The sequence below is a fragment of the Coregonus clupeaformis genome, chromosome 19 (assembly GCF_020615455.1).
Source record: "Coregonus clupeaformis isolate EN_2021a chromosome 19, ASM2061545v1, whole genome shotgun sequence".
Classification (NCBI taxonomy): Eukaryota; Metazoa; Chordata; class Actinopteri; order Salmoniformes; family Salmonidae; genus Coregonus; species Coregonus clupeaformis.
This window is the reverse complement of record NC_059210.1, coordinates 33,223,052-33,242,369: the sequence shown is the minus strand read 5'-3', so window position 1 is coordinate 33,242,369 and position 19,318 is coordinate 33,223,052. Positions and strand designations below refer to the sequence as shown.

The window sequence follows — 19,318 nt, the reverse complement described above, 5'->3', positions numbered from 1 at the left end:
TGATGATGTCACTAAAAGACGAGGAGCCATTGAGGTTGTGGAACAATGGGGAGCGGTGACGCTCTGCCCTGAGCCCTCACTGCTTCACTGGGCTGGCAGCTGGCCATAAGGTCTGTCTGTTGGAACAGGGGTCACCCTGAGGAGAGGAACAGATTCTAGAGCCCCCCACCACCCACAGTCCACTGACCCCTAACCCAGCTTACACCATGTCTGTCTGTTCAGATCGTTTCAGAACACAAGGGTTTGCCAGTCCACCTGCAACAGGCAAGACAATTAAAATGTCTGCTGACCCTTGTGAAGTGGTCTTTCAAGTGAACAAAGGGTAGAGTACTAAGGTTAATATTCCACGTTGGACATCACGTTTTAAAATGAAACTCAGAGTTTAATGGCTTCTTTAATATCCATACCATAATAACTTTTTGGTGCTAATATATGCCATTTAGCAGACACTTTTATCCAAAGCAACTTACTGCGTGCATACATTTTACATATGGGTGGTCCCGGAAATCAAACTCACTACCCTGGTGTTACAAGCGCCATGCTCTACCAACTGAGCTACAAATGACCACATTCAAACACCTACAGTACATTCAAACACCTTAGATAAGGTGTTGCCAATAACCTAATAATCCTGATTTCATACCTATGATTATGAGAATTCAATGAGATTTAGGTTTTGGCAGAAAATGCAGTCTGAATCTACTGCTGTGTGTTTCTGTTACTCTCCCAGAGGCAGCCCATTTCAGTCCACATGCAGCGTGAGTGTGTTGTAATGTTAACACAGTGCCCTGACTAGTTCATGTATAACAAAGCTCTGAGTGCTATTGCACAAAAAGGGTCAAAGTCCAAACGCTGAGGAGAGTTGAAGTAACTTCACACATCTTTTTTTCTTCATGAGGATTAGGTGGCCGACCTTGCAGGAAATTCCTCCACAGACCACCCCCCCCTCATCTCCTCCATCTCAGCCTGATGGGAGGCCATCTGTGAACATTCCTTTTTTTGTAGAGGGGGGAGAGAGGGATGTGTAGGGGGGGGGACGGGGGGCACTGTGTGTCCTGCTGGCATGGAGGAATCATGAAATTGTTCAGCAGATGATGACATTCCCTCCAAGCCTCTCTTTTCAATGTTATTTTCCTCATCTTTCCCCATACATGGCTGGGGAGTGTAGCCTCTGCCTAACAGCTGCACAGGTTACAGGCATGATCAGCTGTGATGTCAGCTCCCATCCCAGCGCAGCACAGGGCATGGCAGGCTGCAGCTGCGTCATGGCAACTCAGCTCCTGGGTCCTCAGCTGGAGAGTGATGTGGCTGCCAGAGAAGAGAGAACTCATCTGCACCACCGCCCACTCCAAGATGGCGGAGAGGGAGGCAGTGTGGCTTGGACACAGTACAGGTCAGACACAGAGGCTGACAGAGCATAGATTACAGGACAGAGGAAAGGTCAAATAAGGGCCATTTGAAGTTGTCCGAAAGGTAGTAATTTGATCCTATATGTACGCGGTAAACTGCACATTTATAAATGTATGTGACAAGGTTCAAACTGACCACTTCAGCTAGATATAGTAGTGGCATAGGGTTTCAATTCCGAGCATGCTCTTAAATAAGGTCTTATTCCTCCCTCAGACATAGGGTTGTTTAACCTAAAACTTTCAAAGCAGCTGGTGTGTGACCCAGATGAGAGCTGCTATCCCTCCCAGCGGCAGTAGCAGCAGTCAATGGGAGCAGAGCAGAGAAGTAAAGCCTGACTGTAGCGGAGTCAGTGTGAGGGGTTGAGACGCTGACGCAGGGTGGTAGATTTACAGCCCCATTTCCATGGTTCCCTGGTCCAGGCTGCAGGATTAATCAGGCCCTAATTAACAGAGAGAGACAGTGAGAAAAAAAGAGAGAGTTGCAGAGAGAGCAGTAGAGAGTGGTGCTCCCAGCCACTCACACCCTGCCCAGTCATGGCAGCTATGTGGGGCATGCATCCCAGGCCTGTGGGGCTGTTGAGGGGGTCTTTGCGGATTAGTGGTTGTGTCAGCCTGGTGGGCCTGGCAGGACAGGGGTACAGTGCTCCTGGAGACAGGGAGCCCCCAACCACTAATCCGCAAAGACCCCCTCAACAGCCCCACAGGCCTGGGATGCATGCTCCACATAGCTGCCATGACTGGGCAGGGTGTGAGTGGCTGGGAGCACCACTCTCTACTGCTCTCTCTGCAACTCTCAATTTTTTTCTCTCTGTCTCTCTCTGTGTGTTTATCTACAGTCCCCATATAAAACGCCACAATCTCTCTTCAGCATCTCCTGGCAACAACACTTAGGTCTGTCTCTGGAACCTATTCATTTGAATGGACGTGACTGTGTTACCGTGGAAACGCAGTGAGAGAGGTATCCAGGCAATGACAGGGTATCTGTCACAGCACAGGTCAGAAGAAAACAGGAAAATCCTTCAATATCTATCTATTCATCTCTACTTTCTATGATTACATAGAGAGAGTCAAGTAGGAACAGAAATGCTTGTATGTTGTTTGCATCTACTGTATGTTGTTAGCCTACCAATGAGCAGTTGTAAGCATTTCACTGTTAGTCTACACATGTTGTTTACGAAGCATGTGACAAATAAGATTTGATTTGTTAGGCTATGTTTTTTTACATGAATGACATTAGAACATAGCCCAAAGTAGCATTTCGTCCCCATAATTTCAAGCTTCATGTATTTCCTGTCTCCTTAATTAAGGTTAGTCCCTTTTATCCCTGACCCTACTGAGAGGACCGTGAAAACATCAAAGAGCCAGCCCCTATTAAAGCCAAGACCAATGGGTTTACTACTCACTAATAGGTCCAACCTCACACACCACATACACACACTCACAAACAAACACCCATACATGGACACAATCACACACACATCCTCACACTAATGACTACTTGGGAGTCAGGAGTGTGTGTTGAGTTGACAGAGGAGATGCAGTGTGTGTGAGGACACACTGAACCCTGTGTCCCTCCGCTCCGACCTGGCCCCTCTCTCTCTCTCTCTCTCCAGCGTTTTGACTCTCCCAGCCCAGAACAAAGAGCGTCCCTGGTTCCTGTGATATCCCATCCCTTTGATGAGGGCCACTGGAGCACACAGAGGCTTGTGGGGACCTGTTGTTTATGCTGAGGGCAGATCCATGTCCCTGTGTCCCTTGTTACCCCCCTATTGACGCCCCCCTCCCTCCCCTCTATCTGATGTAGGCTTTGTGGGGAGGTAATAACAGGACCAGGGCTGGAGTTGTACATGAGAGCCCAAAAAGGTCCCACCCACTGCTCAGGGCATTGTGTCCCCTGTAATTCCCTCTGCACTCTCTCACTCTACCCTTCCCTCCCTCTCCCTCTTTCCCATACTCCCTTTCTCTACACTATCAGAGCAGAAAATGAGTCCACGGCAGGTAATGGAGGGGAGACCCGGCAGGCAAGAAACAAGGCTTTTAAAAACACACACACACCGTACGCACACACACACACTGACCTCACTCAGACTGCATCACATCTACAGAGGCAGTGTATGTGACTCACATATAGATTCACCTGGGTCTGAAGTGATAGGTTGTACTGTAGAGATCCCTCAGTGCTACTGACCAATGAGCCCACAGTAAGGACCACTGTGAGGTGGCAGCCAGATGGGCATCCTCTATCTCCTACATCCCTGGGTACTGGCATGTACCCACAGCTCACCAGTCCTCAACTCACCCTCATGCACCAACACCCTTCACAGAGAAATGCCTGACCAGTCACCATCCACGAGAGGTTCCCACATACCCACACAGTTCCCTTTGGTGATGCCATGGACAAGAAGAGCGAACTCTGTTCCTATGAAGACTAACCCAACCACTTCAGTACTACTCTGTCCCAAACCAAACACAATTCAAGTTGGGCTTCTAAAGCTTGGGCCCCATTGAAGGCCATAGCCGAGGACAGGCAGAGCCATCAAAGCTGCATCCCAGCATAGATTCATTACTATACTAGCCCTACTGCAGCTGCTGGAGCATGGGCTCAGGCTGGGGAGGGACGCTCTCCCAGTGTTCTCTTCCCAGAGCACAGCACAGAACAGCTGGGCAGGGACGCTCACATCTGGAGCCTCTATTTATACACTGTCACAGTCACAGTCCCAGTGCAACAACATTCTGAGAATGTATTCTGAATGCATGGTGGAGCACTGTGCAGAGATGCTTATCGAGTCTGAGTGATTACTGCCCAGCTCCAGATCTACATGACATTACATTGCAGTGGAAAGGCCTGGGTAGCAGGGAGTCTAACGACTGTCTTTGAGCAGCGTGAGGCAAGGCCTCCCTATCTCTCCACCTCCCTCCCTTCCTCTCTCTGCTCGGGCATGTGCAGTGATGTGGGCCGAATCAAAGAGTCCCTTTTAGAGAAGCACTCAATGCGCACCAATTAGGCCCAGAGATACCGTTTTAATCTACGGAGACACGAACCCCAGAGTGCCGCAGAGCGCTGCCTAGATTCACACAATCAGACAGGAGCGCTTTCTTTATTAGGAGGACTTCTCCGCTTACATAGACAGAGAATGTGAGGGAGGGTGTGGGAGGAGGAGAGATATAGAAGGGGAGTGAAGAAAGAAAGAAACGAGACTCCTAAAAAGAATTGGGATCGTGATAGAGTGTGTGGCAGAGCAGAGAAGAGCTCTGGCTCCCAGGCTGAGAGGAAGCAAAGCTACAGAGGCCGTGTGGGAGTGAAGCACAGAGAGAGGCAGTGCACATAGGAATGTGTGGGTTACAGCTAAAGAAGGCCACAAATTACAAGCCTGCGAGGCAACAACGGGAATACACAGCACCCATCTCCTCTCTATGGATGAGCACACTTCTAAACTCCGGACCGGCTGCTGCACTGCTTTTAGACTGATGCTCCAGTCAGCGGAAAAGTGCCTCCTCGGCGTGCACATCCATCTACAGTATCTCTCTCTTTTCCCTCCTCACATTCACTCTCTCTTTCTCCCTCTCCCTCTCCCTCTCACACATGCATGCGTGCGCGTTCACTTACACATGTGCATGCTCACACACACGTAAGACCATATTTAGTATATTTATGTGCTAGATGGGTGAGGAGATAACGTCCCAGTGCTCAGTGAGAGTTATACCTACAGGCAGCAGCATGCAGCCATTTCTTCAGCAGGAGGTCACACACTTTCATTCTCTCTCCCCTCACATCTCACTCTCCCCCCTATCCTCCCTCACTCAACGACGACCCCTCCCCCAAAAAGCCTGCCTGCTCCTGCAGATAAGGCCCCCTCCTCCATCTCCTCCTCCCCACATTTCAGGTGAGCGCCCACCAGGTCTTTTTGAACACTCCTGAGATTACACATTTACTTTCAGAGCAGGTAGTCCACAAAACCACCAGCAGAATCTCAATCTCCCACCTTTCCCCCCCAGAGCAGAGCAGAGGGGAGGAGAGCAGATGAGAGGAAAGGAGCTTGTGCTGTTAGCCCCGGGCTGCCTGCTCCTTATCACAGCGTCTCTCACCTGCAAACAGGCCAGGGTCATTAGAGGCTGAAGGTGATAAGAAGGCTTGATCTATCTACCTGGGCCTAATCAAAGGAGCCCAGGTTCAAACAGGCCGTCCTGCCTACACCTTTCCCCTAACCGTCTGCCTCACACAAAGCAATGAGCTCTGCCATGAACATGTCAGTCAGTCACAGACACACATTGTACTTTGAATACTTTATAGACAGTTGCAGGAGAGAGAGGTTCTAAAAGATCACGTGGCAGCTCCAGTCCCGACTCCCAGTGGGTGTCTGTCATTCCTCCCTACAGTCGAACTCTGAGTGGTGCAACTATCAAGCCCCTATCATCTTAGCAGTTATCACGAGTAAATCAGTGGATTCTCCTATAGACATACAAGAGCAAGTTCATGACCTCTAATAGCAACACTGCTAAAGGTACTGAGGGCGATAGCTAAGAGTTCATCATTTTGATCAAAGATATACTTTCTGATTAATTGGGTTGCAGAGACACAGAGTGCAGTGGCGTTTTCAGCTCGAACGCAGCTGGGTGTTTACTGAAGCCACTCAGGTTCTGTGTCTGTCCTCTCAGAAGGGAAGAGGACGGAGGGACAGCTGTGAATTGTTTACTTGTTTCTTTCTCCGGCTGGGCTAAGCTGTTGCCATGGTTTGAAGGAGAGGTGGGGGTTGTTTTTGGGCGGCTGGGTGGCATACCAATGCAGCATAAATGGATTAGGTAGAAAACTCAAAAACACTGAGTCGGTTGGAGAGTGGGGACTGAGCGAAAGAAGAGAAGGGGAGGGGGAGCTGAGGAATTCCAGCCTCTTGGAGGAGTGTGCCAGGGTTTTGAAGGGCGCGTGCCGCCACACCCCTCCTCAGACGTCCTCTTTGATATAAGGCCTGCTAACCAATCACAGTTGTTCCAGCTGCTGCTTGCCCTTCCGCAACCCTTTCTCACCTCCTGCACCCTGTCCTCCATCCCCCAGACCCGGACCTGGCCTGGCTGGCATAGCTGACTGGGATCAGGGACCCCCCTACTCCCCTTCAAAGGCACTAGTCTGGGGGAGGCTCCTTGTACATGGGAATTCTTACCACCCTCCTCACCCCTCCACCTATTACCCTCCATCAACAGCTTCTACCTCCAAGCCATAAGACTGCTAAATAGTTAGTTAAATAGTTAACCAAATAGCTACCTGGACTATCTGCATTGACCCTTTTTGCACAAACTGTTTTGACTCATCACATACGCTGCTGCTACTGTTTACTATCTGTCACTTTATTCCTAGTTATATGTACATATCTACCTCAATTACCTCGTACCCCTGCACATCGAATCAGGTACTGGTACCCTGTGTATATAGCCAAGTTATCATTACTCATTGTGTATCTATTATTACGTGTTTAAATGTTCTATTATTTCTCTATTTTCTTTCTCTCTGAATTGTTGGGAAGTAAGCATTTCACTGTTAGTCCACACCTGTTGTTTACGAAGCATGTGACGAAAAATGTAAATAAAGTTTATTTGATTTGAACTGTTGCCAGTCCATCTGAGGAAAAGGCTGAGGGGGTTGGGCCTGCCTCCACAACATACCAAGATTAAAAGACAAAACCAAGCTAGCAGCATAACAATATCACACTGTGGAGATGGGGTTAGAGTGAGATTCTGAGTGTGTGTTAAGCTTCCTGCTTTTCAGATGCTTTGCCAAGGGTTCTGTGTAGCTGTAACTTTGTATATGTACTAGTTTCTACTTCCTCCAGTTGAGCAGCAGAGGATGCTGAGACAATGTCTGGGTTTTTCATCACTCCCTAATTAGAGTTCATCCCAGTTTGTATGTGAGAGCTTTGTGTGTGTGTTTGTGTGTGTGCATCCATGTGTGCGTGTGTGTTGGCTCGGTGTCTGTCATCTCTTCTCTCAGCAGGAACTCCTTATCTTGTAATGAGAAACTGGCAGTGGTGGAGTAGGGGGGCCGGGTTCAGTATGGGCACAAGGACAAGTGATAACAATTAAGGGCATTCACAAGGTAAATGCGTGCATAAAAGACCCTGCACGCCACAGCGTTAAGAGCAAAATTAGCTAACACGTCAGTGAGAATTACTTTGATAAAAATCACTACCACTTGACCATCATGTTAGGCATGTCAGATCCTGCCAGTGCCACTAACTTGAGGCTGTGGTGAAATAAAAACCATAGGGGATTTTCCTTTGTAGTGCTGCTTCTCCTCCCTACTAGTGCTGCTTCTCCTCCCTACTAGTGCTGCTTCTCCTCCCTACTAGTGCTGCTTCTCCTCCCTACTCCCTGTACTGCCTGCTGTTGTGATGACATACAGTAGATGACGGTTAGAGCATTCCAAAAGACTGAGGCATCACTCTAGAATCATCCAATGGAACATTTGGAAACACCCTGCTCTGGGCTGGAGTGTGAACTCTGTTGGAGTCCTCTGATAGTCTTATCACCAGGCAGGAGATATCATGGAAATGATGTTCCTCCTCATAGATCATTTCCACTGTGACTCTGTGAGACCTGGCCTTGAACTCATCTTTGATCCATTGATGCCTTTCTCTGATGTCGCTCATGTCGCCTCAAACAAAACGTAATGTTTGTTTGTTTTGTCTTCAACCAGTCACTCTCTTTTTCTACAGCTGTTATCCTCCTCTCGTTTTCAGGTTACTGTATATATTATATAATTCCCTTTCTATGGCTGCAGCAGCCTCATCTAAGACGGTTAGGTGTCTCATGTGCGACGCCCCCTCCTGCAGGGACCAGGTGCACCTTGCTGCTGCCGCCCCATCACTCTTCCATTATCATCATCACACTTCACTTCCCAGCGCTGCTCTCACACATGGCTGAGTGCACTAAGGCAGGCCTGGGGGGCACTCCCTGGAGAACACCAGTCACAACACACTGCACTGTTACCACACTTCCTGGCTGGTACTAGTCCCCCCTCCCCTTCCAGCCTGCTGCCTGCTGCCTAACAGATCAAAACACTTACTCACCCAACCCCAGGAGATAGATACCTGAATTATTAAATACCCCATTATTTATTCCAATGTATGTCCCCCTCTCCTCTCCCCATCCCCCCTCTATCTCTTTTGGGTTTTATTTTATTGTTCTATCCTCTGTTTTCTTTCCGGTCATTCCTGCGGCTTTGAAAATGACAGGGAACCTTGAGCTGTTGTTTAGAGTGAGAACAGACAGACAGACTGGAGGACATGAGGGAGAAACAATAACAGGAAGATGTTCAGATCCCAAACATATAACCACCAGGATGAGGTCAGATGACAATGAGAGCCTAAACCAGCTATTTTGAACCTGAATGTCTAACAAGACAGTCTATATTGAAGGTTTTAGAGGAATGTGTTTGTTGTGTTATGTGAATATATGTCTCAAAAAGTTTTTCTTACCTTTGCTAGCGGTTTCGAGGAGTCCCAGCTCCTCTTTTCTATGGAGGGGGGGATCTGGTAGATGTCCTGAGTCTGGTTCAGTGAGGGGGGAACCTGGTAGATATCCTGCCCAGGACCAGACCCTCCTGCTGAGGGGGGCACCTGGTAGATGTCCTGGACAGGAGCTGGCCCCATGGAGGGAGGCACCTGGTAGATGTCCTGGACAGGGGCGTGGTACTGCTTCTGGGCGAGTATGGGGGCCTTGGGTGGGGCTTGGGGGCCCGTGGGTATCTGGTACAGGCTTGACGGGGAGGGCTTGCCATGGTTGGGGGGCATCATGTAGATGCTGTCGGGTAGGGCGGGGACAGGCCCGGGGTTAGAGAAGGCAGGGTGCATGGCTGTGTATTGGGAGGAGGGCTTGCTGTAGGCACTCTGCATGGGAAAGGCCAGCTGGCTCGGGCTCAGGGTCTGGGCAGGGCCAGCCTGGGAGGCCTGGTGGAGTGGAGGCTGCTGCTGCTGGCCTGCCTTGTCATACATGCCCACCAGGATCTTGAGGCGGTTGCCGGGGACAATGCCCTGACGTCCATGCAGAGAGCAGAGCCACCAGCCGTCCAGACCCTGGGTGTCCCGCTCCAGTACCGTCATGATATCACCCTTCCGGAAGGACAGCTCGTCTGGGGACTCGGCCACATTGTCGTACAGGGCCTTGGCCAGCACGTTCTGCAGAAGACAGGAAAGAGAGGGTTAGTTCATTATTCCTTAACATTTACAGACAAGATGTGTCTACTACTACTGTTGTAGTACCGTTCAGTGAGAAAGAACTCCTGCTTCCATAATGTTGGACTGTCACATTCCCTAGTGCTGGGGCAATCTGACGCCCCAGACTTAAGGCCTCCCAGGACAGTGAAATAATTCACAGCTGACACCTAACAGCACACAACACAGGCTCCATCTGCATTCCCAGAGCAAACACAGCCACCCACTCACTCTGGGACACTTTCAAACTAAACCAATATTTGGAGTGCGCCCCTGACCGGTACCTCCTCCTCTCCCTCCCCTGGCACTGGTACAGAGTGGTAAGACAAGCCTGGCATGGGGCCAGATCACACAAACACACAGGGCCCCTTCAAGGGCCCCCTTCACTAGACCACAGGTCACACACAGTCCTCCATCAATGTCCCCAAGCTAAATTAACTAAGTCTGATTAGTTCATTGTGAGGCGCCTCCACTTTCTGATTTATTGCCTGGCTTCCTGTTGTCCACCTTGGTGTCTATGTGTTTATTAAGAGAGGAAGAGAGAGTGAGAGTCAATGTTGCCTTAATCAGAGGGGCCTCTCGTTCCTTGCCACTATTTATCTGTCTATTCAGCACCCAGGCCTCTACCCAGGAGCAATGCCACACAGGACACAGGGCTGATAATTTACGTACCCAGAGAGCTCCAGCTCTGTCTCCCGCCCTCCTGCCCATGGCTCGCTCCCTCCCCAGCCCAGATTGTCTATCACTTGGATGAGGATGTTTGTGCCTAGCCTGACAGGGTGTGGGGAGCGGGGTTCAAGGCAGGAGATAGTATGTGTCTGCTCACAGTGTGGTTATTAATATGGTGTCGTCTTGTCAGGAAGCAGAGGTTCCCCCGTCTAAAACCCATTATAACACACCCTGACCTGACACACATACGTGCATGCACGCACACACATACAGTGGGGGAAAAAAGTATTTGGTCAGCCACCAATTGTGCAAGTTCTCCCACTTAAAAAGATGAGAGAGGCCTGTAATTTTCATCATAGGTACACGTCAACTATGACAGACAAAATGAGGAAAAAAAATCCAGAAAAACACATTGTAGGATTTTTTATTAATTTATTTGCAAATTATGGTGGAAAATAAGCATTTGGTCAATAACAAAAGTTTCTCAATACTTTGTTATATACCCTTTGTTGGCAATGACACAGGTCAAACGTTTTCTGTAAGTCTTCACAAGGTTTTCACACACTGTTGCTGGTATTTTGGCCCATTCCTCCATGCAGATCTCCTCTAGAGCAATGATGTTTTGGGGCTGTCGCTGGGCAACACAGACTTTCAACTCCCTCCAAAGATTTTCTATGGGGTTGAGACCTGGAGACTGGCTAGGCCACTCCAGGACCTTGAAATGCTTCTTACGAAGCCACTCCTTCGTTGCCCGGGCGGTGTGTTTGGGATCATTGTCATGCTGAAAGACCCAGCCACGTTTCATCTTCAATGCCCTTGCTGATGGAAGGAGGTTTTCACTCAAAATCTCACGATACATGGCCCCATTCATTCTTTCCTTTACACGGATCAGTCGTCCTGGTCCCTTTGCAGAAAAAACAGCCCCAAAGCATGATGTTTCCACCCCCATGCTTCACAGTAGGTGTGGTGTTCTTTGGATGCAACTCAGTATTCTTTGTCCTCCAAACAAGACAAGTTGAGTTTTTACCAAAAAGTTCTATTTTGGTTTCATCTGACCATATGACATTCTCCCAATCCTCTTCTGGATCATCCAAATGCACTCTAGCAAACTTCAGACGGGCCTGGACATGTACTGGCTTAAGCAGGGGGGACACGTCTGCCACTGCAGGATTTGAGTCCCTGGCGGCGTAGTGTGTTACTGATGGTAGGCTTTGTTACTTTGGTCCCAGCTCTCTGCAGGTCATTCACTAGGTCCCCCCGTGTGGTTCTGGGATTTTTGCTCACCGTTCTTGTGATCATTTTGACCCCACGGGGTGAGATCTTGCGTGGAGCCCCAGATTGAGGGAGATTATCAGTGGTCTTGTATGTCTTCCATTTCCTAATAATTGCTCCCACAGTTGATTTCTTCAAACCAAGCTGCTTACCTATTGCAGATTCAGTCTTCCCAGCCTGGTGCAGGTCTACAATTTTGTTTCTGGTGTCCTTTGACAGCTCTTTGGTCTTGGCCATAGTGGAGTTTGCAGTGTGGCTGTTTGAGGTTGTGGACAGGTGTCTTTTATACTGATAACAAGTTCAAACAGGTGCCATTAATACAGGTAACGAGTGGAGGACAGAGGAGCCTCTTAAAGAAGAAGTTACAGGTCTGTGAGAGCCAGAAATCTTGCTTGTTTGTAGGTGACCAAATACTTATTTTCCACCATAATTTGCAAATAAATTCAATAAAAATCCTACAATGTGATTTTCTGGATTTTTTCTCCTCAATTTGTCTGTTATAGTTGACGTGTACCTATGATGAAAATTACAGGCCTCTCTCATCTTTTTAAGTGGGAGAACTTGCACAATTGGTGGCTGACTAAATACTTTTTTTCCCCACTGTAGGTGCACAATACCATAAATAAAATGTCATTCTTTGTGCTGCCTGAATCCCAGTCAGGTAAGAAATGTACCATCCCCCACCCCGGCTCCTTCAGTCTCATGACGAGATATCAATCACCCCTGGTTCCCTTTTCCACTGCCAGATAGAGACAATTAGAACAGACTCTGGGTTGCCTACTCTCTGTGTGCCAGATATGGTCAATTATAGATGTGATTATTGTGCTATTACGATACCCAGACAGTAATGGCAATGTTAATGTACGTTCAGATGTTCCCTATATGTAGTCAATGTAAGGAATCAGAATTGTCCCAGTGCTGAGTGAGGGTTGCTGTGATGTGATGCATCGCTGTCTGCGTCATATGTATTCATGGATTGGGGTGGTGATGAATGCAGTGATGTGTGCTGGTATATTGGAGGGACAGTCAGGGCCTATCTCCCGGTCACAGTCTGATGAATGGCCTTCTTGTAATGGGAGAGGAACAGCTACTCCGAATCCACAACCCATCAGAGGCTCTGGACGGACGGAGCCACACACGTACACAGCCCCCTACTATAGCCCCTGAGTGGTGCTCTGGTGGCCAGAAGCTGTCTGCGATGTCACCATGCAGGCCCAACACACGCTGACCAGGCAGAGGCACATACATAGTCACACACACACACTGACACACACACACACTGACACACATAGACTAGTGAAATAATGAGGGGTCCTCAGACTAGTAGAAAGAGCTCATTATACTATGAATTTTACTCACAGCAACATCTTGACTGAAGCAGAGCTTAAGTCTTCAGTCTCACTGAGCTTTCTCAGGACTCCAGAGTGATTCTCCATTTCCCACCAGGGATGTATCAAATCAGCTGGTGTTAATGGATAAACGGATTCTACTCAACATGGACAGATAAATGGCTTTAAGTAATCCCTACCTTCAAAAAGGCCACGTGAAATTTGAATGGTTTTAGAGAGGATGTTTGGTATCAATTACCTGAATGAGAGTATAAATTATTCTATATGCTTAAGAGACAATGAGGTAGTGATGCAGATAGCATGGTGCCTCATATTGCCTAGTCTTAAAATGTTATCTTTACTCTCCCTTTCCAGCTTGTCCTCTTTATCTATTCCATCCATCTCTCCCTTCAGAAAAAAATAAAGAGATTCCTTTGATGGCCATGCTTTTGTCTGCTGCTCTCTGTCACAAGTTCATTTCCTGTTGGCGCGAGGGAGTGGACAGAGAGGACTGATGACATCACAAGATTTGAACTTTGCCTTCATTAGCTGAAGGCCTGCCTGCCTGCCAACTCTCCGTATAACACCCACAAATATCTCCCTGTTTTTCTCCCTCTGGCCACAGAAACAGGAAGTGCTTAGAGAATGATTCATGTGCCATTCTGATTGGGTATGAGTCAATAACTAGATGACTACTAGTCTCTCTCCCTAGTATAAATTGCATTTACGATGTACACACCTCCCCAGACACAGCTGAGGGTGAGGAGAAATCATCATGTCTAGAAACTAAAAGTAGTCTGCTGGGTCACAATTTGTTTCTAGTCTGCCAACCTCCAGCTTCCTAGTCAAAACAGCAAGGGCTCATTTGAATCTGTTGTTCCAACAACAATGTTGTTCAGGTGGCCATACTAGCCTAGTGGCTCTGTCTGTGCTGTGCTCCATTTCCTTTGTTTGGGGTAGAAACCTGACAATGGTAACAGTGAGTAACTGGGGGCCAGCAGTTTTCTGTGTATAGCTAAGTCACTATGCTAACACATCACCATGGAGGTCCCTGTGGTAATGGCAGGTCAAAGCCTGACCCCATGCCCCTAGAGCCGGGAGCAGGCAAAGTCTGACGGCAAACACTATTATCACTCCACAAAAGAAAGAGTGGAGAAGAAAGAGGTGAAGAGAGAGAAAAGGATATTCATCATCCAGAGGCCTAAAAGTTCATTGATTTGCATTTAAAAGGGTCACGGCTAAAAGGGGATCTTACACATATACACTTAACAGAAAGCTGAAGAAGCTAGGGTAAGAACTAGGGAAAGAGTGATGGTAGAAATGAAGGAAAGGGAGAGAGATCCACAGGAAGAGAGGGAGAGGAAAAAGAGGTGCAGTTGGTCTGGGAGAGGGAAGGAAAGGGCTGCAGTGTCCATTCAGACACAGTCACTGAGCAGGAAGTAATGTGGCAGCTGGTTGAGCACGCTCAGTGCAGACAGGTCAGTGAAGGGGAAGGCAGCAAGCGAGTGTGTGTGTGTGTGTGTGTGTGTGTGTGTGTGTGTGTGTTTGTGCGCATGAGAGGTAGAGGGCAGGGTGGCCTTTGTCTTTTGCCTCTACGTGACCCCGTGGGACAAACACTTGTTAAGTCACAGGAGGGTGTATTTGTGTTTTGTACATGACTGTATATTTGTCCCACGGACACAGGACCTTGGGCACAGACATTTAATGAACCACCCTCTCTCCTCGACTTACAAAGCATCACAGCAATAAGTCATGTCTTTTGCAAACAATACTCTGCCCTTTCTCCTTTGTGCTGTTTCTGTCTCTCTGTTCTCCTCATCCAACCCCCACCCTTTTAAACAAACGCCCCCTCAGTCATCCAAAGTTTTTATTAGTTTAAAACAGATGGACACTGCAGACAAAACAAGGCTGTCTCTGCTGCTTAAATCACATTAGCCACCTGAGCCTGGCCAAACAATCCCACTGGGTTACAAAAAGTAAACTTCCTCTGGGGCTAAGTAGCATGCTAGCACATAGCTTTTGACTATTCAGATGTTCACAGCAGCAGTACACAGACTGCAATTACAGCAAAGCCTTGGCTAGGCCTGTGTGTAAGCCAGTGGTATAAGACATACTCACTGACAGGTAGCAGACTCAGTATCAGACAGAGGGATCAGACACACTCCCTGTCTGTCTGTCTGTCTGTCAAGCAGAAAAACAGGGCCAGAGTGAGTGAATGGAGAGATGTGACTCAGTCAGTCCAATGGGGATCTTGTTTTGGTCTTTATCAGCTGAGACAGACACTGCTGTGACACACACAGACACACTGTGCTGCTGCTGCTGAGGTATTGGAGTCTTCCCACAAGGTAGCAAGCAACAATTAGGGTCTACCTCATAAAAAGGCCAGCGAGAGGCCCATATGGGACCATTTGTAGGCAAATAATGTGAACAATAAACTACAGTAGTCAAATAGGGTCGAGCCGCAGGCTAATGCCAAAATCTATGGAAAATAATCCTGAAGGACAAGACATAACACAAATAACCTATAACATAAAATAGCATAATGGTTGCCAGTTCGAATCCGGGGTCCGACGGGAAACATCTGGCGGGAAGTGAGCTGGCAACCAGAGGGTTGCTGGTATCAAATCCTAGATGCCATTACCTGCCGGTATGACCTTGAGCAATGCATTTAACACCCCACAACAACCCCGTGTGGCAGCCCCCAGCTCCAACATCTCCAACCTATGTATGTGTTTCAGAGGGGTTGGGAAAAAGTGGCCGTCACATTTCAGTTGGATGTTGTGTACGATTGACGAATAAAGTGATCTTAATCTTAATTCGATGAGGTCAAAGATCTCATTGAATAGGGCCCAGAACAAACATGTTCACACAACACTCTCCTAGTTGAAAATAGGCTATATCAGTCAATTCCATTTTTTATGACTGTTTTTGAGAATTCATGTTGCTATTCCAGTGAATGTGTGTATGTGTTGGTGTGTAACATCTTGATCTCTCTCCATGTCCTTGGTATTCTCCGGGCGAGCCCAGACCCGTCTCCCACTTATCGGAACATTCCACAACCTCTACACACACCTCTCCAGTTACCTCACAATCCATGGGTGTCAAACACCCCTTCTACAACACGCTACACAAAACACACACACACAAATTCATACTAGCTCTAAAGACTCATTCATAAGGTGGCAATCAACATAGCATACTTTCAAATCTTATCAGTCACAGCTACAATATATAGGCCAAGTCAAATAAAGGTTTTCACACAAATAGACCTTCACACTAAAGCATGCTAAAATGTATGCCACTATTATGAATAATCTCTTCTCAAGGTGGAAAAAAATTGACAAATAACACACAAAGAGCTTCAACCCCTTCTCCCTGTCAAGTTTCAACAGCGGTAAGAAAGAAATCTCTGATCCTTGTAGCTACAGGCTACAACAAAGTGCTGGAGTGACAGGCTAACGGGTGAGTGTGTGGTGGAACACCACCCTGTACGCCACACAAAGCTGACAGCAGTTCCACTGTTGTAATCACTGAGCGAGAGAGGAAGGACAATGACACCCAGTTCTGATTTCTCCTATCTACATACCAAAACACTTTTTCCTCTCATCCATAAACACAGGCAGTCGCAATGGTAAAAACATGCACAGAACTCTCAATGCCCGACAATAAATCCTAATATGACAGCCTTGAGTGGGGATACAGGGGAGATACAATGATTTTCCAGAGCGTGAAACGTCATTGTGTCCTCAGCCAAACATTCCAGTGGTTAGGTGTGAGAGACAAGGCCAGGAATTCAGGGAGCACTCTGATACATTTCAGGGGAACGGAAATACAAAGACAAGATGTGGATAGGCCTACTGCTCAGGATGGATTTTGAAAATTCTATCAAGCAGAAGTGGCATAGCTCCACAGGTTTTCAGATCATCTGCATGTGCCTCACAGAACTACCTCAGTCAATCTGTTTAGATAATAGATCAGTGGATATGTGTTCTGTTCTGTTAGCTTTGACAACAGCATTCTCTGGCTCATCCAACTGCCCTGAGGGCATTAAACCAACCTGGCTGTGTGAGGAGAAAGCCCAGCGCTATGGTAACTAGATCAGACAGAGCTGAAAAGCCAGCACTTTGTGCAGAATCCATTTTGCCTGGTGTAGGCCTAGCTAGGTGTTCTGCTCTGCAACAAAGTTCTTATCTAAACGCCCTCCGTCTCTGCCTCTATTCCCCCAGTAAAGCCCAATTATCCCCCACAAAAGCAGGTGCCCTGGGGAGAGTGGGGTTTGACTACAGCAGAAAACATGTGCCCCCAGGCCCTGTTGTTTGCTGCTGAACTGGGAAGAGAGAGATACCGTCAGTGCTAGCTGAGGAAGGGCCTGGGTGAACTGTGTTTAAGAGATTAGGCCAGCCACAAACCAAGGTCTGTTTCAAACCTGTAGTTTTCTCTGTAGCAGTGCTTCAACGTAAAGCTCTTTGAAAAACACCATGAAATTATAATGTTTAGCATCTACATGATGACACATTTACGACAAAGAACCTAAAATAACAAATTCAGCATAATTATTTGCGTGATAGCACACTGTGCTGTGCATTCGGAAAGAATTCAGACCACTTGAATTTTTCCATATTTTGTTATGTTACAGCCTTATTCTAAAATTGATAAAATCGTTTTTTTCCCCTCATCAATTTACACACAATACCCCATAATAACAAAGCAAAAAGAGAAAATCCCCCCTGAAATATAACATTCACATAAGTATTCAGACACTTTACTCAGTACTTTGTTGAAGCACCTTTGGCAGTGACTACAGCCTCGAGTCTTGGGTATGACGTTACAAGCTCGGCACACCTGTATTTGGGGAGTTTCTCCCATTCTTCTCTGCAGATCCTCTCAACCTCTGTCAGGTTAGATGGGGAGTGTCGCTGCACAGCTATTTTCAGGTCTCTCCAGAGATGTTTGATCGGGTTCAAGTCCGGGCTCTGGCTGGGCCACTCAAGGACATTCAGAGACTTGTCCCGAAGCCACTCCTGCGCAGTGGTGTAAAGTACTTAAGTAAAAATACTTTAAAGTACTACGTAAGTCGTTTTTGGGGGTATCTGTACTTCACTTTACTATTTATATTTTTGACAACTTTTACTTTTACTTCACTACATTCCTAAAGAAAATAATGTACTTTTTACTCCATACATTTTCCCTGACACCCAAAAGTATTCATTATATTTTGAATGCTTAGCAGGACAAAAAATGGTTCAATTCACACACGTATCAAGAAAACATCCCTGGTCATCCCTACTGCCTCTGATCTGGCGGACTCACTAAACACAAATGCTTTGTTTGTAAATTATGTCTGAGTGTTGGAGTGTGCCCCTGGCTATCCGTAAATTAAAAAAACAAGAAAATTGTACCGTCTGGTTTGCTTAATATAAGGAATTTGTAATTATTCGTACTTTTACTTTACTTTTGATACTTAATTACATTTTAGCAATTACATTTACTTTTGATACTTAAGTATATTTAAAACCAAATACTTTTAGACTTTTACTCAAGTAGCATTTTATTGGGTGACTTTCACTTTGACTTTACTTCTATTAAGGTATCTTTACTTTTACTCAAGTATGACAATTGGGTACTTTTTCCACCACTGCTCCTGCGTTGTCTTGGCTGTGTGCTTAGGGTCATTGTCCTGTTGGAAGGTGAACCTTCGCCCCAGTCTGAGGTCCTGAGCGCTCTGGAGCAGGTTTTCATCAAGGATCTCTCTGTCCTTTGCTCCGTTCATCTTTCCTTCGATCCTGACTAGTCTCCCAGTCCCTGCCGCTGAAAAACATCCCCACAGCATGATGCTGCCACCACCACGCTTGCCAGGTTTCCTCCAGACGTGACGCTTGGCATTCAGGCCAAAGAGTTCAATCTTGGTTTCATCAGACCAGAGAATCTTGTTTCTCATGGTCTGAGAGTCCTTTAGGTGCCTTTTGACAAACTCCAAGCGGGCTGTCATGTGCCTTTTACTGAGGAGTGGCTTCCGTCTGGCCACTCTACCATAAAGGCCTGATTGGTAGAGTGCTGCAGAGATGGTTGTCCTTCTGGAAGGTTCTCCCATCTCCACAGAGGAACTCTGGAGCTCTGTCAGAGTGACCATCGGGTTCTTGGTCAGCTCCCTGACCAAGGCTCTTCTCCACCGATTGCTCAGTTCAGCTGGGCGGCCAGCTCTAGGAAGAGTCTTGGTGGTTCCAAACTTGATGGAGGCCACTGTGTTCTTGGGGACCTTCAATGCTGCAGAAATGTATTGGTACCCTTCCCCAGATCTGTGCCTCGACACAATCCTGTCTCGGAGCTCTACGGACAATTCCTTCAACCTCCTGGCTTGGTTTTTGCTCTAACCTGCACAGTCAACTGTGGGACCTTATATAGACAGGTGTGTGCCTTTCCAAATCATGTCCAATCAATT

General features: G+C 47.3%; 1 protein-coding gene across 4 annotated transcripts in view; it reads right to left on the bottom strand.

Annotated features, from left to right (window-relative positions):
* The window catches only part of bcar1 (BCAR1 scaffold protein, Cas family member), a 112,421-nt gene that overhangs the window by 17,905 nt on the left and 75,198 nt on the right, over window positions 1–19,318 (bottom strand). For all 4 annotated transcript variants that reach the window (XM_041837381.2, XM_041837377.2, XM_041837378.2 and 1 more), the window contains exon 2: window positions 8,876–9,574. In XM_041837381.2, coding sequence (XP_041693315.1) covers window positions 8,876–9,574 — 699 coding nt within the window. The remainder of the gene's footprint in view (window positions 1–8,875; window positions 9,575–19,318) is intronic.